The 17,641-nt window shown below is 50.8% G+C and overlaps 1 protein-coding gene across 1 annotated transcript in view; it reads right to left on the bottom strand.

Annotated features, from left to right (window-relative positions):
* SMARCC1 (SWI/SNF related, matrix associated, actin dependent regulator of chromatin subfamily c member 1) overlaps positions 1 to 17,641 on the bottom strand; it is a 61,452-nt gene that overhangs the window by 16,104 nt on the left and 27,707 nt on the right. The window contains 6 exon segments of the mRNA XM_053979272.1: positions 713 to 867; positions 1,871 to 1,985; positions 2,697 to 2,752; positions 10,428 to 10,589; positions 11,821 to 12,079; positions 16,123 to 16,182. Coding sequence (XP_053835247.1) covers positions 713 to 867; positions 1,871 to 1,985; positions 2,697 to 2,752; positions 10,428 to 10,589; positions 11,821 to 12,079; positions 16,123 to 16,182 — 807 coding nt within the window.

Consider the following 17,641-nt stretch of genomic DNA (forward strand, 5'->3'; position numbering starts at 1 on the left):
CCGCCACAGCGCTGGGACCAAGGAGCACTCCAGGCACAGCTCTGCTGTCCCTGGAAGCCAGGCCCCTGTCAGAGCCCAGCACATCCCTGTGGCTGCCCTGGCTGGCTCCAGACCCTGGCAGGGGCTCACAGACCCTGGCACAAAGTCAAAAACACCTGTGGCTTCCATTTTAGCCCATGGGAAAAACTGCCAACTCTGTGTGAGGAATTACAGACCACAAGGGTTTGAGTGGTGTGGTAGCTGAATTAACACAGGGTGAAAAAGTAGAATTTTGGGGTTTTTAGATTGGGGTTCAGGGGGACAAGATGGAGGGGTTTGGGTGTGTCCTGACCTTCTCCTTCTCCTTGCCCTCCATGTCTTGCTGTGCTGGTGACACTTTTCTGTTGGTTTCAGGCACAGACACACTGCCCAACATCAATGACAGACATTGGCACGTTATTGTAACCACGGCACACGGAGTTTTGGGTATAAAATGTGAACACTGCCCTGAGGGCAGACAGAATGCCATGGCCGAGCTGCTGGGCAGAGCTCAGCAGGGCAGAGAGAGAATGTTCTAGAGAAGGGAAATAAACACCCTTGAGAAGCCAGCCCTGCACGTTCAGACTCCTCCTGTGGCTGCAGGGCTGGGAACAAGGACTTTTACACTTTTACCCTCTCGGGCTCACCTCAACACCCACACCCCGAGAGCCCCAGGCTGCTGGACAGCACCAACCTTGGCTTTGGTGGCAGCAGAGGCCAGGGCAGCAGCTGCAGCTGTGGCCACGTTTCCCTCGGAGATTTCATGTTCCACTTTCTTCTTCCCAGCCTCAGCCTCTTTGTCCTTGCTGCCGTCAACATTCTCCTTGTTCTCCTCTGCCTCTTTTTCCTCTGCAAGACATCCCAGCCCAGTCTGTTACACGTGAGCCCAGGATGGGAGGACACCACACTAATTACTCAGGCACTAATTAACTCACCCCCAGTTCCAGCACTGCTCCCCATCCAAATGCTGACAGGGGAACCCCAGTTTGAGAGGATCTGATCCAACAAATGGGGCAACTTTAAATGCTTTTCATTGCCATCCTCTCAATTCAGCACCTGCCATCAGCTTCCCCTCATCATTTCCAAATCAACTCCATTAAATCCAAATGCTCCTTATTCTACACAGGGCTAAAATCCTGAACCTAACAAATACATCTATTCCCATCCCTGGTAGTGCCCAAGGCCAGGCTGGACAGGGCTTGGGGCAGCCTGGGATGGTGGAAGGTGTCCCTGCCATGGCAGGGGTGGCACTGGATGATCCTTGAGGTCCCTTCCAACCCAAAACCTTCCATGATTTTATGAGGCACAGGGGAGATGACAAAAAGAATAAGGTTTTATGTAGATGTTGTTACTCCTCAGCCTGTCAAAATCCAGGCTCTGCATCACTTCCCAGGGAAACTGAGCTGAAATATTAACTTCCAAGAGGAGAAGTGAGCAGAGAATCCCAGAATGGTTGGGTTGGAAGGGGCCTTAAAGCCCACCCAGTGCCACCCCTGCCATGGGCAGGGACACCTCCCACTGTCCCAGGGTGCTCCAAGCCCTATCCAACCTTAAACACCTCCAGCAGTTCCACTTCCTTGCATCCAAAGTGATCAAATACTGTGGAATTTGGGCAAACCCCCCCATTTCTGTGGCCCACAGGCACGTTGGGGCTGCAGCTGCTCCCCCATGCCCAGGGCTGGGAGGCTCAGGGCAGGATTTGGTGCCTGAGCTCTGCAGGGAGGTCGGGGTGGAACCCGCTGCTCTGCACACAGCGCAGCCGAGGTGCCAGGGCAGCCAGGTGCCAGCCCAGCTGGGGCCTGTCCCAGGCACTCTGGGGAGGAGCTGGAGCAGTGGCAGCTGTCACTGTCACCTGTCTTGGGCTCCGCAGCCCCTTCGCTCTCCGGCTCCTTCTCCGCGTTCCGCTCGTTCTCCCCTTCCGGGACCTTCTCCCCTTCCTCGGCTTCGCTCTCGGCTTTGCTCTCCACCTGGAGGGGATGGGAGTGGTGGGACAGTGGCAGGGAGAGAAGATACTCACTGTTAACTTTGTTCATGGCCCTCCAAGGAATTCAGTACCACAGTGGAAGAGATTGCATTTTAAAGGGCGGCTGCTGCTTGAGCAGAATTTGACAAACAAACCCAAAATGTGAATAAAAGTAAATGCTAAACTGGACCAAGTGCAGTGACCCAGGCCAAGCTGGGGCACTCTGTGGGCACAAAAACTCCTGAACTAAGATCACAGAATCATGGGATGTCTGGGAACATGCAGATTTCCAAGCCCTGAGTGGGTCTTCCCCACTTATCTCTTCCCAAATGTCCCTGTTTATCAGGGAGGCAGAACTACCTGAAAACAGAGTGGGAAATAACCCCAAGGCTGCACTGATCAGCCCCAGGTTAGTCTGGACTCTTCATCTGGTGAAGGAGGCAAGAAGAAATATCTCCTGTTGCTGCAGACTCCAGAAAAAAAACCCATCTCCATTTACTTGTCAGGAACGTAGCAGGAATTAAATAATAAATAAATAATAATTTAAAAATTAAATTTACATATACAATCAAAACATTAATTTATTATAATACCTATTAAACATCAGTATATTAATACATAAACAAAATAATAATTATTTGAATATTAGAATAATTTAGCAGGTAAATTCAGGATATAAGTGCCAGGAGCCTCCTGCCAGCAGACCCAAACTCACCTTCTCTGCTGGCTGCCCCTCTGCCTCCGTTTCCATTTTCTCCTCCTCAGCTCCATCTGAGAAACAAAGAGGGAGGGTTTTAGAATTGCCCCCACAGCCACTCCCCACACTCACTGTCTGTTTTGGGCTAACTAAAATCTGCTGCTCCAACCCTGCCCTGCCCGGGGCACTTCCAGCCCCCTCCAGCCCTAAACCAGACCAGACAAGGCAGGCTGGATGGCACCAACACGAGGACAGAAGAAGGAATAATAGAAGGAATAATAAAGACAGTGATTAAGGAGTCACTGTTCCAGGTGCTGGATGGGTGCACCTCGCAGCAGGAGTGCTGCAAGAGCTGGGAGTGCATCCCTGTGCACCATTTGGCAATTCATTTCCTGCTTTATAACACACTGATTTCACATGGTCCTGTAAAGCCAGCTGGTTCTGGAGATCAGGGGTAGCAACCAGCCATGGAAACACCATGGAGGTGCCTGGATCATGTGCCAGAATCCCTGATTTTCTGTGGGATTGTTTAGAAGTTCAAGAAATCCCAATTTATCCACAGCTCTGCAAGGAGGGACAGGAGGAAGCACAACCTCGTGGTCCTGGCCAAGGATTTCACAATTTATATAGAGGCATTAAAGGAGCTTATTTAGATCCTGGACTGGGGTGATGCAGAACTGCTGGTGACAAGCCCTGATCCATCTCTAAGCTTCTGAAGACATCAGCTGGTGCTGGGGGTTCATTTTCAGTAATCCTCATTTTCCTGCTAATTCCTGTGTGCTACACTGAGGAAAAACAAGGTACGAAGTGTTCTTCTTGAACAGCAACAGTTCTGTAGAGCAATTTTTACACAAGTCCCTTTCATATGTAAGAAAAACCAACTAAAATGTCTGACTGAAGGGTAACAGTTTTCCTCTTGGCCTATTTTAAGATGATAAACCCACTTATCTGAACTATCTGCCACCATAATTCAATTTAGGGAGACTGGGGACGTTCTCCCTCACAGGTTTTATCTCAGAGTTAGGATTTAGTGACCCAATAATGTCACAGGGAAAATCTCGATTAGATTTTGTCAGACAGCTCTTTCAAGCCTAGAAGCAGAGTTTCAAACTGGGCTGGAAAGTGTCATTCCTCCCAGGAAAGGGAAGGATTTACAAAGAAAGCTGGATTCAATCCTTTAAGACAAAAAAGGGGAGACAAAGTGCAGAACAGTCCGAGTGTGTCCAGGTTGGTGGAACTCAAACCAAAAAAATACTGCATAGAAATACCTAAATTTCCTTTTTTGGGTGGGGAGGATCATTGAGATCATCCCATTCCCACCCTGTCATGGGCAGGGACACCTTCCACTGTCCTGGGGTGCTCCAAGCCCTGTCCAGCCTGGCCTTGGACACTGCCAGGCAGGGATCCAGGTGGATCCAGGGGCAGCCACAGCTGCTCTGGCCAGGAAACCACTCCATGGACCATGGGAGCTGTTGAGGGACTGATGCTGCTGCTGTGGAGAAATTCACAGGATCCCAGGATTACTGAGGCTGGAAAAGCCCTCCCAGCCCAATCAGGTGCACCCTGTGCCTGATCCCCACCTTGTCCCCAGCCCAGAGCTCCAAGTGCCACATCCAAGTGCCACATCTGGGACACCTCCAGGGATGGGCACTCCAAACCTCCCTGGGCAGCCCCTGCCAAGGCCTGAGCACCCTTTCCATGGGGAAATTCCTGCTGGTGAGCCTCCCCTGGCCCAGCCTGAGGCCATTTCCTCCTGTCCCTGTTCCCTGGAGCAGAGCCTGACCCCCCCCAGCAGGTAGGAGTTCCAAACAAACTGGACATCCCAGAAAGACAAACTGCTTCCCATCATCTCTTCAGAGAGGATTTTCTCAAGGAAAAGCACACAGAGCATCTCCAAGCGCCCCCAGAGCCTCCCTTGTGTCAGGGCACATTGATGGACACCACCCAAACCCAAGTGCTCCTTCCCATCCCAGGGACACCTGGGAAGGAAGGGATGTGTGACACCAGGATTATTGCCAACATCCTGACTTAACCTCGCTCCCCTGCTTCTGGCTGCAGCAGCACACGTGAGGTCAAAATGAGGCTGGCAGCTCCAGACAGGTTGTAGTCAATGGGTTTTGAAAAGAGTTTTCCTGCATCAGCTGCAGAGCCCTGACACGCAGCGACAGCACGATGGCTGCAGCTCCCAGGGCCACCACGGCTGGGACAACGCGGGACACGGGGACAACAGACTCCATCACCTCTTGTTAGTCTGGGGGGAAATGAGTTTGCCAGGGTGGAAGCAGGGTTTTGGTTCTAAATCCTGCTCAAACACGCTGCTCAAAGGATCCCAGAGTCATTAAGGCTGGAAAAGACCTTCAGGACACTGAGTCCAAGCTGTGTCTGATCCCCACCTTGTCCCCAGCCCAGAGCACTGAGTGCCACATCCTGGGACACCTCTGGACTCCACCACCTCCCTGGGCAGCCCCTTCTAATATTTAACATCCCTTGCCATGAAGAATTCCTCAAAAATAATCTGGTAAAACTTAATCTGTAATTCCAAAATGAAAGGGTGACACAAAGCCCAAAGCACGCCTGACCTTCTGCACAGCCATGACAGAATTGCCTCTGGCCCCTGGCACAGGCACAAACACAACTGTACCGATTTTCCTGTGTGAGCTAATGAGCTTAATGAAAATACATCCCAGAGGAATTGATCAGTTGGAGATCCGTGTCCCTGGGACAAAGGGGGAAGCCTTGACTTTAAGGAGAGAGCTCCTGAAATCCCTTTCCCCTGCACCAAAGATGCTCTTGAACTCTCTTCAGCAGGTTTGATGTTGCACCTTGCAGGATGTGGGAATCAAGGATCACAGAATCCCAGAATCATTAAAGCTGGAATACATCCCTGAGACCATGGAGTCCACCCTGTGCCAATGCCCACCTTGCCCCCAGCCCAGAGCTCCGAGTACCACAGCCAGGAATTCCTGGGACACCTCCAGGGATGGGCACTCCAACACCTCCCTGGACAGCCCCTGTCAATATTTAACAACCTTTCCATGAAGAAATTCCTGCTGCTGTCCACCCTGAGCCTCCCCTGGCACATCCTGAGGCCGCTCCCTCTCCTCCCATCCCTGCTCCCTGAATGAAAGGACAGTTCTTAGGTCAGGAAGAGGCAGATGGTTGTGAGCCACCCCAGGACACCTCTCAAGAGGGAAAATCCACTGGGAGATGAGGAATCATCACCTCTCCAAGCCCCTCTTTCCACCTGAATCAGCAGGTATTCCATTTCTGTGGAATTTTGTTCCGTTTTGCACATTTTCTCCAAGAACACTGAGCCATTTTTAATAACACATGAGGAACTCGGAGCTGAGCTCTGCCCAAGCCAGTGACTTCAGAGAGAACTTAAATGGACTTTAGGTCAACAAGGAAACCTGTGAAACATCTCCCTGCTAAGAACTCCCTGTGTTACCAAAGAGATGCAGAAGCGGCAGACCCAGAACCTCCGCTGTCGTGAGAGGAACAAACAAAGCTCTGCAAACACAAGTGGAGTCACCTGCCTGAGCTTCAGCTCAGCAAACAGTTTAAGATGCCCTCCAGACTGCTCTCTTCTCACTGAGGCAACACACAACCTGTCACAGCCAGGCTGGGACATTAATATTTAATTGAGAGGAAATACACGATAGCTGTGGAAGCATCCCAGCCCTGGGTATGATAATGATGCTGTTATCTAAACCATCATTTACATTTCCCACAATAAATCAGGGCTGCACAGCCACCAGAGCTGCCTCTGCTCCTGCCTCACACAGCCTGGGGCTCAGCAACAGGGGGGCTCCATGGGGAAGCCTGGGGAGCTGGGAATGCTGCTGGGGGAGCTGGAAAAGCCACAGCAGCTTCTGTGTGAGCCACAGAACTCACCAGGAGAGGAGTGATGGGCTCAAGCCCCCGGTGGTGCAGACTCAGGCACCAGGGCACACCCAAACCGGTATTATTATTATTATTATTATTATTATTATTATTATTATTATTATTATTATTATTATTATTATATTCCAGGCTCTCTGGAATCCACTGCTTTAGGAATGCTTCCATCACCTCAGAGCTCTCACCCTGGAGAGCAGCAGAGAAATCTCCCTGCCAAACATGCCTAAAACAACTGTGTGTATGTGCCCTCCTTGTGTGTGGTTTCCTAGAGTGTGTGTGTGGGAATGAGTCAAACCCATGCTCAAAAAGGTGAATGTAACCCTCCTCTGGCACTGTTTGCAGGTGATGGGATGCAGGAAATCAAACCACAGTCCCTCACTGGCACAGAGCAGCCCCAGCCTGAGGCCCCCAGGACTGCTGTCAGTGGAAATACTTGTTGGAGTAAGACCCGAAATGCTCAGGTACCCCACACAGCCCCTTCAGAGACATCAGTGTCATTAACCAGCTTGGAAAGACATGAACAAAGGCTTCCTAGAAATGATTAAACACCACAGGTGTGCTGCACATTGCCCTTCTCTGGAGCTCAACCCCGAGCTGAAGAGCTGGATCCCCCTTGGCTCCCCTCGGGCCCTTGTCACTGACACAGCTGCAGAGCAGCTCCCAGCATTCTCCCACAGCCTGCACTGGGGCAGGACTCAAAGCTCTTGGCCTTTATTGTGGGAACTGCTTTAAAACCTTAGAGCAGACTGTCCAGAGAAGTGTGGCTGCCCCTGGATCCCTGGCAGTGCCCAAGGCCAGGCTGGACAGGGCTGGGAGCAGCCTGGGACACTGGGAGGTGTCCCTGCCATGGCAGGGGTGGCACTGGCTGGGATTTAGGGTCCTTCCAACCCAAACCTTTCTATGACTCTATGAAAGCAGGAGACAGAGTCCACCACTCTCACCACAGCATCTGAACCACTCCAGTCTCCTCGTAACTCCACTGAAGCCTCACTTTATCAACTTAAAAGGAATTATCACCAGCTCTTACAAAACCTAACAATGAAGACTTAGAAGAAGAGATTCTTGGGTATTAACTTAAGCTCCTCCAATCTGTTCCAGTCATTTTCCCTTTTCACATTCCATATTGACTATAATTCACTGATCTTAAATACTTTTAAAATTATTATGGAGCTCTGATATAATTTTATTTTTGAAATATAACAACTAATGAACTTTAATTCTAGTATGGAACCTCAGGCAGATACTTTTCTTTCTCCATAGTTGCATTTAAATATAAAACCAGCATTCTGTGATTCCATTACAGAATGGATGGAGGGACAGGACACAGGGAATGGCTTTGAAGAGAAAGAGGGCAGGGTTAGACTGGATATTGGGAAGGAATTGCTCTCTGTGAGGGTGAGGGGGGACTGGAATAGATTTCCCAGAGCAGCTGGGGCTGCCCCTGGATCCCTGGCAGTGCCCAAGGCCAGGCTGGATGGGGCTCACCTGGGACAGTGGGAGGTGTCCCTGTGGCACTGGATGATCCTTGAAGTCCCTTCCAGCCCAACATCCTTTGATTCTCTGCCAGTACAACAGCCAGTGGACTTTCAGTGCCACGTGGAAGCCCCAGCAGGCGCTTCCATCCCTGCACAGCTCTGGGGTACAATCCCCCGGTGTCCGAGCCACGGCCACAGCCCGTGGCACCACCTCTGCCATGGACACTCGGGGTGCCCGTGCCCAGCTCTGGGGGGTGGGAGGCACCACAGATTGCTGAGTGACCCAGTTCACTCGGGCTGAGCAGCTCCCCCAGGGAGAACCATCTGCTCCTGCCCTAATTTATTCCATTAGTCACAGCCCAGCAGAAATCGCATTAACGCCGCCGGGGCAGGGCCGGCCCAGCTCCCCACACTGCTCACCCACAACTGCCTGCGGGGTGGCACCAGCCCCGAGACCCCCAGGCACCACTGCCAGGCACCTCACAGTCCCCACTGCCAGCTCGGGCACAAACTCCTCCAGAGGAAGGGCCAGAAAGGGCCAAGCTGCAGCCTGGCAATGGGGAAGGCTCCAGCAGCGAATGTGTCACAGGGGGACACGTTCAGGACAAGAGGGAACGGCCTCAGGATGCGCCAGGGGAAGCTCAGGGTGCACAGCAGCAGGAATTCCTTCGTGGAAAGGGTTGTTAAATACTGGAAGGGGCTGCCCAGGGAGGTTTAGAGTCCCAGTTCCTGGAGGTGTCCCAGGCTGGAGATGGCACTCAGTGCTCAGGGCTGGGGACAAGGTGGGCATCAGGCACAGCTTGGACTCTGTGACCTTGGAGGGCTTTTCCAACTGAAATGATCCTGTGACATTCTTAACAACCCACAGTGACACCTGTACTGGGAGAATATGGGAAAGGGGAACAAAGACTGGAAGAAAAATTCAACTTCAACTGACCTTATTTCAAAGCAACTATGAAATTAAACTCAGCCCCAGATGGAGTAACACAGAGATTTGGTTTATAGCTGACTTGTAAATAAACCCCAAAGCCTGTCCTTCCAGCAGAGCTTCAATGCCTGCTGTCAGCTCTGAGGAACAGGGAGCAGCAGATGTTCCAGATGTTTCTCTTCCCTTTCCAGCACACAATGCCACCATCCCAGAGCACCGAGTTGCCTCATGGCAAGTCTGTCCCACTGAGTGCAGAACTGAGATGTGTGACAGAAGGGCTGAGTGGTTTGTTTGCTTCTTTTCTAATTAAAAACTATCTTGGTGATTTAAATGGCATTTTGCAATCTGATTTACTGGGTGGTTTTGCACTGGACATTAGGTGCCATAAACAGCAGCCCTCTGTGGGCAGCAGCTGACAACCAAAGAGCACCGAGCACAGCCCCTCGTGATGCCAGCCCACGATCTGGCACCTCACTCGTGTCCCTGGACAGGGTGACAGCAGGTCAGCTCTGCAGAGCAGGAGCACATCCCAAACCCAGCCTCCCAGTCAAGCTCCATCCCATCCTGCTCAGCTTTAGCCACAGCCAGACGTGCCTTTTCATGTCCAGTCACTAAAGTCACTGAAATCATTTGTGATGAGCTGAACAAAGCAGGAGCCAACAGGGCTGAGAGAAAGTAACAGTGACAAGACTGTGGATCTGTAACCAAATGAGGAGAGCAAAGCCTGAGAAAGCCCCGGGGATGGAGTAAACTGTGTCTGCTCCTCCTGCTGGGGAGAGCACCAGGGCCAACAGAGAGGGGCACACAGGGCTTCACTTCCCAGGGAGCTGCTTTGACACTCCAGAGCAAGGAGGAACCAATTTGCACCAGGCAGGGTTTTAGAGAAGAGACTTAATAGCAGAGTAATTGCTGAACACAACAGGAGTTAAACCAGAGCTTGTTAACACACACAGGTAAAGCCCAGCAGAATTCCAGCCCAACCAGAGCCAGGACTGGATTATCATGTGCCAGTCCAGCACTTCCATCAGGAATTCCTCTGCTGCTGCCTCTCCAAGGTAGCAAAACACTCAGAGTACCAGATCCACGCTAAAACCCACTGCCCAAACCCCTCAGCTTGCTTTAACACCTTTAATACCACAAAGGCAGCATCCTCCAACAGCCCAACCACTGGAATATCCTGCTCTGGTATTTTTGGTCAGGCCACTCTGTGCATGCCAAGCAACAGCATTTCCACACAGCGAGAGCAGGAGAACAAACTCCTACAGCCCTAAACTCCTTAGTTAGTACCCAAGTCAATCCTGCAGTGAGCAGAACGACCCATCCCCTCCTCCCCACCCACAACTTGCATCTCCTGCTGGAGGAGGAGATTTTGGAGGTGAATTTCGGGTTTCTCAGGGCTCAGAGGAAAACACCCCAGCTGCAGCACTCAGGGCAGGCAGCACTCACCCATCTTCTCGGGCTCCTCGGGGCCCGTGCCAGCGATGCAGCTGCTCTCCAGGCCGTAGGTGGGATCCACCTTCCCAGAGGCTCGAGCTGCTTCCTGCACCTTCTTCACGTGGGCTTCCACCAGCTCCAGGGGCACCTCCTCTCTGACCCGGGAAAACTCCTCTGTGGGACACGACACACAAAGTGAGACATTCTGGGGCTTCTGCAGCAAATGAAGTCACATTTTCTCTGACTGGTGTGCAGGTAAACCCTGGGACAAAGGGAATTCTCAGATATCCGAGTTCCTTCCTGCCACACGAGGTGGCTGATTCTGCCTTTCAGGTGTGACAGAAAAGAGTCCCTTCTCAATTACATAAAATTATGTTTTATGTGGAAAAACGAGAAAAAATGGAAAGGAACTATTTTATCAAGTGGACACCTCCAATGTCCACTCAAGACTTGAACCTTCTAATGCAAGATGTCCCTGCCCGATGCAGGAGGGTGGAGCAGGACGTTCCTTTAAGGCCCCTTCCAACTCAGTCCAGTCTGGGAATTCTAGGATCTCTGGCAAATAATTTCACACGGGTAAAACAGGAAAACACTGAATTTACCCAGAGCTGCACTGGTGACAGTGGTCAGAGGAACACCAACCACCAGTGCAAACACATCAGGAGCAGAGAGGGCAGAAGGCAACACCAGCCATTCCTGGGCACTCAGTGGCCTACTGGAGCCACTCCAACTTCACACAGAGCTCGTGGGCTGGGAGGGTCTGGATGCCACCCAGGCCAGCCCCCTGCCAGGCCAGGGTCACCTGGGATGTGTCCAGCTGGGTTTGGGATGATTCCAGCCCCCCTGGGCAGCTGTGCCAGGGCTCTGCCCCTCCATGGAGAGAGGCTCTTCCTCCTGCTGAGCTGGAGCTGGTGTGCTTGGCTTTGTGGCCACTGCTCCTTGTCCTGGCACTGGGCAGAGTCTGGCAGCCTTCTCCTGGCACCCAGTTTGAGAGATTTGTGTGCATTGATGGGATCCCCTCTGAGCCTTCCCTTCTCCAGGCTGAGCAGGCCCAGCTGCTGCAGTCTGTGCTCAGCAGAGATGCTCCAGAGCCCTGAACAGCTCTGTGGCCTCTGCTGGACCCTCTCCAGTAGCTCCTTGGTCTGAGGAGCCCAGAACTGGACACTATTTTAAAACCCCAGCTGTGCCTCACAAGGACACCCTGGCTGCAAACGGGATTTCAGGGGAGCAGAACACAACCCTGGGGAGAGCAGAGCTTTTCCTACATAACCTGCACCCCCCAGTCCCGTGTTTTACTGGCCAAGGAGGAGTCTGGACCGCTGTGGCTGGAGGGGCAGGCACACACAGGGTGGGGAAGGTGGCGTGAGGGGGGATGTGAGGGACGCTGGCCGGGGCCGTGCCGTACCGAGGGCGGCCTTGGCGGCGGCCGAGGCCACGCGCGGATCCACCACGGAGGCCAGGAAGGCCACGGTGCTCATGACGGGGTTGCCCGACTGGCTGAAGGGCACGGGCTGGTAGGCCAGGGGCCCCAGCGAGGCGTCCGAGTTCTCCAGGTAGGGATCCTCGATGGGCAGGCGCAGGAAGTGCAGGATGCACTCGTCCTGCGTGCGGCTGCCCACGTGCTCCGACACCTTGTTCCAGTCGTCCTTGTACATCTCCAGGGCCTGCAAAAGGCAAAAGCGGCGGCTACTCGGGGAAAGCAACGCTGCTGTGGGCAGAAGGATTATCCCAGACTGGTTATTGTGTGATAGGGCAGTAAATGGGGATCGGACAACTACTAAAAATGGGGTTTTTCTGCCATCAAAATTATCTGCGTAAGAAATACGAGCATTTCCCAGGGTATCGGTGACGTTGAAGCCACAGGGATCACCACAGGAGTGGATGCTGTTCCTGTATCAGAAAGAATTGTCAGAAGACTTAGGATTTACTAATATTTGCACAGCTGGTGTTTCCCCATTTTGAACTAAATCTGCCTTTCCTACCAAGTCTCACAATCCTTAATTCCCAGCACTCCCCCCAAGGACTCCTGCTCCCTCTCTGAACACAGGAGTTCTTTGGGGCAGGAACAGGATCTGTTTCTCTATTTCTATTTCCAAATGTTCACTGCCTGTGATGGTGAAATCCAGTCTTTAGATCCAACAGATGCTATGGAAGTGGAAAAGCATCAAATAGACCAGGAGGAAAGAGGGAAATCTATCCCAGATCCTGAATCCAGGAGAGATCAGTTCTGCAGGAGCTGTGCACAGTGCAATTTCTGTTAACATTGGGGGTAACTGGCTAGATAAGGCACCTGATAAAGTAAGAACCTGCAGACCATATCAAAGACATAATTCTGAATTTCAGTCATTTTTAAACTTCCTCAAGAAATGTCTTAAAACAATTCAACAGCAAGGAGCTACTGAAGGCCCTGCACTAGTTCCTGAAAAACCAACACATTAATCCTGTAAAACCTTCCAAGTCACAGCCTAATAAATTATTACTCCTTAACAAGCCATTTTTTCCCCTGAAAATTGTTTTAGTGCAGTATCTGGACAGTATAAAATAAATACTGACATACCCTGAACCATTAACTTCTACATTTCTGAGAGGACTCATGGTGCAGTCACCCAGAAAAGGCAAAAAACCGTTAAGAGTTTCTGGCAAAAGATGTTCAGTGTGAAAATGAGTTTTCCCAAGTAAATCCCTCCCACAAGGCTGAGAACTCCCAGAAATCTCAACCTTCCAGGCTGACTTAACCCTCAGAGCAGGGAGGCAGAACTCGGAGCTGGGCTGGATCTGCCAGAGGTCCCAGGAGAACACGCCCAGGGTGGGAGAGCAGAGCACACAGGGACACAAGGCTCCTGTGCTGGGGCTTTCAGCACCTCCCAGGGACAGGTGGGAGATCCAAACTGAGCCACCAGCCTGGTGCTCACAGTTCCCCCATCTGGGAAGGAACACCAAGACCAGGCTGGATGGGGCTTGGAGCTACCTGGGAGAGTGGAAAGTGTCCCTGCTTTGGGATGAGCTCTGAGGTGCCTTCCAAACACACTGCTGTCTTCAGAGCAGCTCTGAAGTGTTTTAGTATTTGCTCAGTTAAAACAGAAGCTCTGAGAACTCCTCAAGGACAAAATCTCGACCTGCACGGGGCCCTCGGGCACACGGTGGCTGCAGAGGGTCAGCTGAGGGCACGAAAATGCCTGCAAAAAATGCTCCTGTTTGCAAAGCCGTGGAAGCAAAGTGGCTACGAGGACAGATGATTCAATCCAAAAGCATCAGAGATCCAACATGGATCAAACTGGAGGGACATGCCCAAGCTGCCTCAGTGGGCAGCACTTCCCAGAGTGATTTAAGCTTAAGCCTGGCTCAAGCATCTCTCTCCCAGCCAGGTCTCACTGCTTAACTGGGGTGGGAGGGAAAACTCCCAGCGTGTCTCCAGAAAGCCTCTGGCTCCCTGCTCCTTCCCAGCTGGGTGGGGAGGACGCCCAGGAGCTGCTGGAGACCCCGAGCAGCACCACGAGGGGTTGGGAGAGCTCCATGGAGAGCCCTGGGCTGGGAATGGCCTGGGACAGGCTGCACTGGCCAGCCTGCTCCCCACCACGGGAATCTACATCCCCAAGCCCTGCTGAGCCCTTCTCCTGCCCCCGGGACCTTCCAAGGGTTTGAGCAGAGGAGAGACTGCTCAGCTCAGCAGGTCACACTCAAGGGAGGTAGTTATTCTCTGCTCAGCCTTTATTTCCCTTTGCCTAATTTCAGGCTCTCAGTCTCCATTTTTAACCCCACTGGCACACGAGACCAGCTCTGCTTCCCAGCTCCCAAATTTCTGCTTTCTGCTCCTCCTCCCTCCCCGTCTGTTGTTTTCCTGCCAGACAAACCCTCGCTCGCAATAAATGTCCTTCCTAAAAATAGCTGAAAATGCATTTAACTCTGCCTGAGCTGTGGAGACACGGACAGGGCTGTGCAGGGAGGGTGGTTTGGGGAGGAAAACTCTATTTCCTCCCCCAAATTATTCAGTCAACAGGCAGAAGGCCAGTAATTATATTTCAGATACGATTTATTATTTGGAACTTCGCTGCCTATCTATTTGCCCAAAGCTACCCTGAGGATTTAATTGGACTGAGCTGGCTTGTTACAGCTGAATTACTTATGCTTGAACTGATATACTCTTTCCTGATTTATTCATAGAGCAAGTCCATGAAAAAGGAGGAACAAAACCATAATTAATTTAAACTCATTAAACAGAATTGCAGTCTCAAGATTTTGGGGGGTTTTGGTTTGTTTTAAACACACAATATGCCATTAGATTATTTCATTGGGCTACAACGTGCAGTGTATGACCATAAGCTAAAAACATACAAACCAATGAATTTTAAATAATAGTAATATTAATATTAAATATTTAAATAATATATTTAAATAAATAAAAAATGAAAGACGTCAGTATATCAAGGCATTAGCCTTGTTTCTCCTTACAAGAATGCCATGGAAAACAGCTGTTTATACCCTAGAAGCAAAATTTCTCCATGTGCCAATAGAAAAGTATTGGCTAAACAGCAAATATCAACCTAAAATAAATAGGAAAAAAAGGGAGATTTTGGCTGTTTGATGACCACACTCCATATGTGTGAAGACTGAACCACAGCTGCTGATTTGGCACTGACACAGGTCCATCCTCCAGGCTTTTCCCCAGGAAATTAACTTTTCAATGGGTTTATTGACACATGGGAAGACAAAAAAGCTGAAACAACCAGGCAATTGCAGTCTGCTCTGAGCTCTGCAAATAAAACCCAACAAAAACAGAGCCCCAAACTGGAATTCTCAGAGCTCTGAATTCCTTTAAAAGAAAGAAATCAGCCATGCAGCCTCTATATCAGGAAAATGTTCCTGTGAAAGCAAAGCTGGGGAGAAGATCTTTTCTTTGCAGAAGTGGCAGCAGTTTAAATTATTTCAGGCCACTGAGATTCTTCTTCTGCCGAAGCAGAGAGAAACAACTGCCCTGATGTGAGAGCCCAGAACCCTCTGCAGCTCCTCTGGAGGGTTCCATCCCACTGCAATTCCAGGGATCCAACCATCCCCATGTGCTCTGGAGCTTCACTCCAAGCCACCTGGGGACACCAGCCTGCATTATGAGATACCTCATGGAGTCATTGCAGGATTTTTTTTTTTTTTGTAGACTTCCAGAAAAAGCTCAAAGAACACCCCAAGTGCAGCTACAGGGAAAACAAGGAGACAGATGGGATGAAGGAGCTACCAAAGAACTTCCTTCTCCGTGGCCTCAACTGTTTCTCAACCACTTCAGCCTCCAAAATGAGCTGTTTCCCTAAGCTATGGCATGGCTTGGAAATCAAAGTTTCCAAATATTCACCTGAGTGCCAGGTAAACCTTTACCTGAATTATTTACCACTATTTGAGTTAGTGACATTATTTCACACTGTCAGTGAGTCCTGCTGAATGAGAACACCTCTCTGCACTGCAAAACCTGTTCTTGACTTACACAAAATTCTTACATGCTTCATTTCTGGCTTGCAGGTCCAAGTTAGAAGCAAACCTCAGACACAGGCAGCCCCTCTCTCACAGAGATGCTCCTGCCATCTCTTTTTGGCAGCAACACTCTTGTAGCCATGACAGCAGTTGTCATCTAACTCCAAAAGAGGCACACGTGGATTTTTAAAGCCTGACCCACCCCTCCTGGCTTGGCTTCCTGCCCTTTGGCTTGGCCTCATGAACTCACCTCTAACAGCAGCAGTGTCTCCTGCTCTGTCCATTCTCTGCCAGCACTTGCACCTTTACTCTACAAAAGACAGGAGGAAAAAAAAAGAAAAGGTGAAACACAGGGCTTCTTGCACAAAACCCTGTAGGAGAAAACACTGAGGAGGAAAGGGGAAGAAGCTGTGATTTGATCCACTCCAAGTTCCCCCCTCCAGCTGAGCAGCCCCTGGTCACCCCATGCAGGGGTCCATGAGATTTACCCCTCAGTGAAGGGACAGCTGGGTTTACACACCCCAGCTTCCCACCACACCTTCCTGAGCTAAAGCAAAGGGATCTGCACCCTCCTCTCCCAGTGACCCATGCCTGCACACACAGCAGAGAGGGTTTTCCTGAACAACAAACCCCCTCTGAGTGCTGCAGGCAGAGTGGGCTGGTCCAAAGTAAGTTAATTTATCTCCAAGTTCATCGGTAACTCAGCAGAGAAATAACTCTTTACAAGGGGATGAGCTGTGTGAGAAGACAGGGTAATTCCAGCAGGATCATCTGCTCCCAAATCCAGACCTCGTGGCAAACTGCTCAGATTGCATAAATGTTCCAAATTCATGGTGGAACTTCCCCTCCCGTGACACCCTGACAGCTGGGGACCTGCTCCCAAGGAACATCAGCACCACTGGATGGCTCCGTGCTAGCCTGAGAGGAAGAGGCTATTTAGGATAATAAATGTTATCTCCAGATGCATTTCAAACAGCTCATTAACCCACACAGAACATTAATCAACATGAGTCACCCAACTGCTGCTTTCCACAGCCAAAAGCCCCAGCACACAGAAACCAAACAGGGCAATCTGCCAACAAACCTGCTCCAGTTCACAGCTCCTGTAAACAGAGCCAGAGCCCAGAACCAGCAACAGATTTATCAATTTGGAGAGTATTTACACCTTCCCTAATAAGTGAATAAGTCAATCCATGAAATGTGACATGGAACCAGCCTTATGAAAAATACCTCTGGAACTGGTTTGGGTTTGTGAGGTTTTTAAAGGATGGTCTGAAGTGGTAAATAGTGTTTAAATAGTTATTTTTTCGGTTTAAACAATGACCTCTGAAGACTATGAACCAATAACATGGAATTAGCCTGATGCCACCCAGGAGGGGAACTACCCAGCTCTGGAGAGTCCCAGTTCCCTGGGGGCTGTGCTGAGGTACTATGGCATTCCCAGAGCACCTCCAGGGACACACAGGGAGCAGGGAAAAGCAGGAGGTTGTGGAATCAACACAACCATAACCACTGCAATGATGCTTCCCAAGTTTCACCACCCTGTGTAACACTCTGCCATGACAGTGCCCAAAGGTCCCCTGCAGTGGCCGCAGGACACCCAAACCAGTGGGAACTGGGGTCCCTGTTTGTCAGCCTGGAAGCCAGGAGAGGCAGAGACCCTGCTGGAAGCTCTCTGTGTCCTAAATCCTTGGATCATTTGCTGATGCTGAACCATTCCAGCAGGACGTGCAGGAACAGTGAGGCTGGCATCTGAGGGCTGACAGTGT

The sequence above is a fragment of the Vidua macroura genome, chromosome 1 (genome assembly GCF_024509145.1).
Source record: "Vidua macroura isolate BioBank_ID:100142 chromosome 1, ASM2450914v1, whole genome shotgun sequence".
Taxonomy (NCBI): domain Eukaryota; kingdom Metazoa; phylum Chordata; class Aves; order Passeriformes; family Viduidae; genus Vidua; species Vidua macroura.